Here is a 4,980-nt window from a genome sequence, read left to right on the forward strand (position 1 = left end):
CCTTCTGCCCATGAGGGTGGGAGCGAGGCACAATAGGGTATGTTGAGATGGGGTGCATATGTGTGGATGCCTCACTCCCACCCTCACAGGTAGAAGGGCTGGGCAGGGTACAATTCATTGGTGGGTGCCCACAGGCTGGACGAAAATGCCTGGTGGGCCAGATTCGGCTCATGGGCCATATTTTGCCTACCCTTGATTTACTTCCTCTGGCTACTGCTGGGCATTAAAATAAACTACTGTACCTTTGAAACTTTTTTATATCCAACGTTTTGACTTGTGTAGTCATGTGCTACTGCTTAATCTTCCTAGAGCTGCTGTTAGAGAAACCTGACAATTATGGAATGATGCTACTAGCAAGTGGCTCCTATATTTTACCACTCTAGCATCACAAAATGAGGTGGATTTCTAGGACATGTGTCATATCTGTCTTTTCTATACATTTAGTGAATAAAACACTGGCTTCTTTTTAGATTAAAGTCAATACATATTTCAAAAAATGAATCCAAGCCAACTAGAATATAGCATATATCAAAGCAGTTATAAAAAGGGCTCTTCAATTCAATTTCTTATACCCATGTTAATGTAGTCATATTTTCATGTGAAGTAGGTGAAATTTAAATATTGCTTGAATTTTATATAGAAAAATATAAAAAATAAGAGAACTTACAGAAAATATCTTACTCATTTTATGGTTTATGTTTATTTATTTTAGAGTAAGAAAACATATTTTTAGGTTTTGTGACTTTTACTTAATTGACACATTGTTAAGCCATCTTAAGTTTAGTGATTATATACATAAAACTATACTAGACCAAAACACATAAACAGTAATAGAGAAATGTATTTACTGTGTCTGTCTTCTGAAACTGTACATTTATGGTCCCTCTTTTTCTGGCTTTTTTCTTGCTTTGTAAAGTTGAAAACAACCATGTTATAAGTTCTAAAGGTCAGGCAAAGCTTGAGAATATTGGGTAGTTTCTGAAAACTGTCATAACTTCCTTTATGGTATGTATTTGTTCTTACTGCAGATCTAATGCATTTGAAGTGCTGGCACTCGATGGAGTTAGTACTGGGATACTTCAGTTTTATACAGCCCAGGAGAGTGTTGACTGGCTGAGAGCAATATCAACTAACATCAGTGATTTGACACTTCAAAATGTATGTTACTTTATGCATATTTTCCTGCCTTCTTTAAAAAATATATTTTTTTAAAGTTTTTGACTGCAGTATATAACTAACACAGAGATACAATGTGTAAAAGTAGTGCATGGGAAAGAAGGAGAAGGAAATTCTAATAATTTAACATTTTTCCTAGAGCCACAAAGAAAATACAGACTTTTGATGGGACAGAGAATAACAGAATCTCCTGTTTATTTCATTATATTTAAAACTTTTGTAAGATCAATTAACGGGAGTTTTCCCATTCACCTCACTGAACTTTGAGGCCAGAATTTAGTCTTTAAAATTCTTATTAAAATATGATTGAAACACAGTGTCAAAACTGTTTTTGACATTTGTTTTTGGAGTGTGAAAGGAGGAATTTGTATCTCTGTAGGATTGGTTGTGCTACATAGGATTGGTTGACATGCAGTCTCTCTACTCTTATAAATACTTAAGAAGGTGTAGCATGACCTTTTAGCAGTTCTACCAAAAAATGTTTATATTGTTATAAATTATTCCTGTAAATGTAAAAGTGAATTTTTGTTTGTTGCAAATGCAGGCATAAAATAATCCCTGGAAGAACAGGAAGTTATTACTTGAACAATAGGTTATGTACTATAAAATACAGATGGAAAGTAATGAAAATACTGAAATAAAAACTTATAAGGTGAAATAGGCAACTTGCTAAAATACAGGATTGCAAATGTATTGCAGTTTTTATGAACCGGAAGAAATGAATGAGGAAAAATATGCAGGCTCAATGTCCCCTTGAAGAATTACCCATGCAGTTTTTTAATCTTTTCTCTGTTCCATGTAGATGTGTTTTCAATCCTCAGTATGTTATGTAAATCATGATTTTACCAATATGTAATCCTATATTGTATTTCGCTCTCCAGATGAATAATTCTTTAGTTTTAAACGTGTATCTTTTTTTATAAGTTTAAATATGCAATGTTATTTAAACTAAACTTTAACTATTACAAGAATTAGCACTGAGCAAAACTATTCATTATCAAGATTTATTAATCATAGTGAGGCAGCATCTTGAGGTCCTAGTCAGGAATTTTGCCTACATTGAATAGCGTTATTCATATGGGAATTAAGAGAGAGAATCTGTATCCAAAAGAGTTTATAAACAACAGTTGGCATGGGCTAAAAAACACGTTGAGAGGCAGGTGATGTAACACATGAAAGAGCTAGGATTTTGACAATAAGTCCAAATTATTTGACTAACCTTGTTCTTAACCAAAGTCGTCACAAAGAATTGCAGGTGTCTATACACAAACTCCGGGGTGGGGCGGAGGGAGTGTTTTAATTAGAGTGGTGCTAATTAAACACTTCAGCATTGCATGTATTTAGTGTCCTGCATTTCAAAATGGTGATAGGGGCACTTTAAACCTTGTTCACTGAGTTTTATTTAAAGTGTCCCCACTGCCATTTTGAAACATGGGGCACTACGTACAGTGAGGCATGTTGGAGCCTTCTAATGGGTCCATCATTTCAGATTGAGTCGTCTTTGACATGTTCTAATTAGAATTCATTGGAGCAAGTGTAGAGGCACCCATTTTTTTTTCATATTCCACTTTGATAGATGTTTTTGAAAAACAATTAAGCCTAACATTGACCTTGCAACAGGAAGCCAGGGGCTCATGTTACTTTCAGAGGAGAAAGCACCAGGTTAGTGTGTTCTGGGGCAGACAGCTGAATTAGGGTCATCTGCATTTTAGATAAATAGGTAGTAGAAAGCTCACAGAAGCAAGGACCCAAGGCCTCGAGGCATGGGACTGCTAGATAACTATGGAGGACTGCAGAGCAGAGGAGTCCAGTCAACTTGTTAGGCTGAACAGAAACTCCTGGGTTCCTTTTCAAGGTAGCAGTCAGGGGACCAGAAGGGGCAAGGTGTGGCTATGTATAAGCCCAACCTCTCGGCTGGGGCTGGCAGCCTGTGCCTGCAGGCTGCAAGGGATCAAGCTGAGGACAGAGTTGGCTGCCAGGGAAAAGGAGGTACCCTATGAGCTGGCAAATCAAGTCAGGTCCTTATGGGAGGAACATGGCAACTCTTATAGCCCTGAGGAGGTTGAATTGGTTGCAGCCAGATTGCTAACACCTGGTTCCAGGTACTTTTTCTGTGTTTCAATTTAAACACTAGAGGAATGGGGGTAAGGTGGAGGTCACAGGGATGCCTATGGGGCACCCAGCATAGAGTCCTATAAGGGTCAGGGACCCCAGGGTGGTATAAAGCAAGAGCAGGCTTGCCAGGGTTGAGCTATGGCCCAGGATCTCACCGTTTATGGTAATGGTCTTTGGGCTGAGGGGACTCCGCCAGAGAAAAGGGGCAAAAGCCAAGAAGTCTGAAGCTTGTACAAGGTCTTTGGGTTCTTAGGGGTTCAGTGTCAATATGGGGTGAGGAGGCCCCCTCCAAGTGGCAAATGAGCCACATTTACAAGGAATGGGTATGGCTATGGGGGCAGTTGGAGCCCATGTTTATACTAAGTCACAACTAGGGTCATCTTAAAAGGAAATTGCACCCCATAAAGTTTGAATCAGAAGAGCCCCAGTGATTGGGGTTTGGAGGCAGAGGAGGTCTAAGGGCTAGACAAGGAATAAAGACACTATGGGAAGAGGCTGCTTTGATTACCCTCCCCTCCCATACGTGTTTTTTCTGCAAGTAAAATAAAACACCACTATATAAAGAATTTGGGATTTTTAAATAGAGAAAAACAGGATCCCTGGTCATCATAGTCAGTCTCAAACAAAATAGTGTATATGTTGGTTACTTTTATGCCAATGTCTTTTCTTTGGAAAATTTGTGCTCAAATGATTTCAACAGTTTGTTTCAGATCTGCAATCTGAGGCATAATTCACAAACCTGGTCTCACTGTAATTTCAGTAGGCACTGCTATTTCTGGGTCTACCTTTCTGATCAGAGGCCAAAGACTTTACAAGTAATATATTGACAAAGCATTTAAAAAAAATCACATAACTGGGAGGCACTTTGTGAGGTCATCTAATTTATCCTTACTGTAATGAGGCAGGAACAAGTATACCTCAACCATTACTGACAGATATTTGTCTTAAAAACCTGCAGACGGAGATGCCAGGAGTTAGCTTGATCTACTGCTTCACTACCATTACAGTTAAAAAGGTTTCTCTTTTATTATCTTTTCTAGAGAATCTATTATCATTCTTGTTGCTTTCCTTGGAGTCATTCCAATATGCCCGTATCTGTCTTTCCCAGTCTTCCAGGAATTCTTAAAGACAATTGCTAATAGTTCAGAGATTGTTTCAATGAGTTCCTTACCTGCTCAAAAGTGAATTTAATTGGTCCCTGCCACTTTGAATATATTGAAAAATTCTTTGCCTGTTCACTTCCTCTTCTGGTCCATTTGCTCTTACCCCCTTTTCAGATAATGTGGTCAAATACCTGGTCACATTTAGCCTTATTAATGAAGACTAAAGCAAATAAGTTCTTGAATATCACAGCCTTCTCTACTTCATCTTTTGTTTCCTGTCCTTCCCTTTTTTTTTCATTCTCCTTGTAATATATGTATAGGAATGTAATGGATGCCCTATCCCCTTAAGGAAAGACAGCTAGTTAGACTGAAGGGCTGCAAAGGGTTGAGGGGAGGCTAAGGAGGGCATGGTTGCCTGGAAATTAAAACCACCCAGCAGGCAGAACCAGGGGGTGGAGTGGAGGAAAAGCACCAGAAGCAGGAAACTTCTTTAGCAAGGCAAATCTGGGAAGGAAGACTGAAGCTACAGTGGATCCATCTCAGGGGCTGGGACAATAAAGCTTCTGTTTGGTGAAGGACTGTCTAC

The 4,980-nt window shown here is 38.7% G+C and overlaps 1 protein-coding gene across 1 annotated transcript in view; it reads left to right on the top strand.

Moving 5' to 3' along the window:
• Window positions 1-4,980, top strand: part of SNTG2 (syntrophin gamma 2) — a 432,116-nt gene that overhangs the window by 236,246 nt on the left and 190,890 nt on the right. The window contains exon 9 of the mRNA XM_019520636.1: window positions 1,029-1,158. Within this exon, the coding sequence (XP_019376181.1) occupies window positions 1,029-1,158 (130 nt within the window). The remainder of the gene's footprint in view (window positions 1-1,028; window positions 1,159-4,980) is intronic.

Source organism: Gavialis gangeticus, unplaced genomic scaffold, assembly GCF_001723915.1.
Source record: "Gavialis gangeticus isolate Ggan-Ray unplaced genomic scaffold, GavGan_comp1, whole genome shotgun sequence".
Taxonomy (NCBI): Eukaryota; Metazoa; Chordata; order Crocodylia; family Gavialidae; genus Gavialis; species Gavialis gangeticus.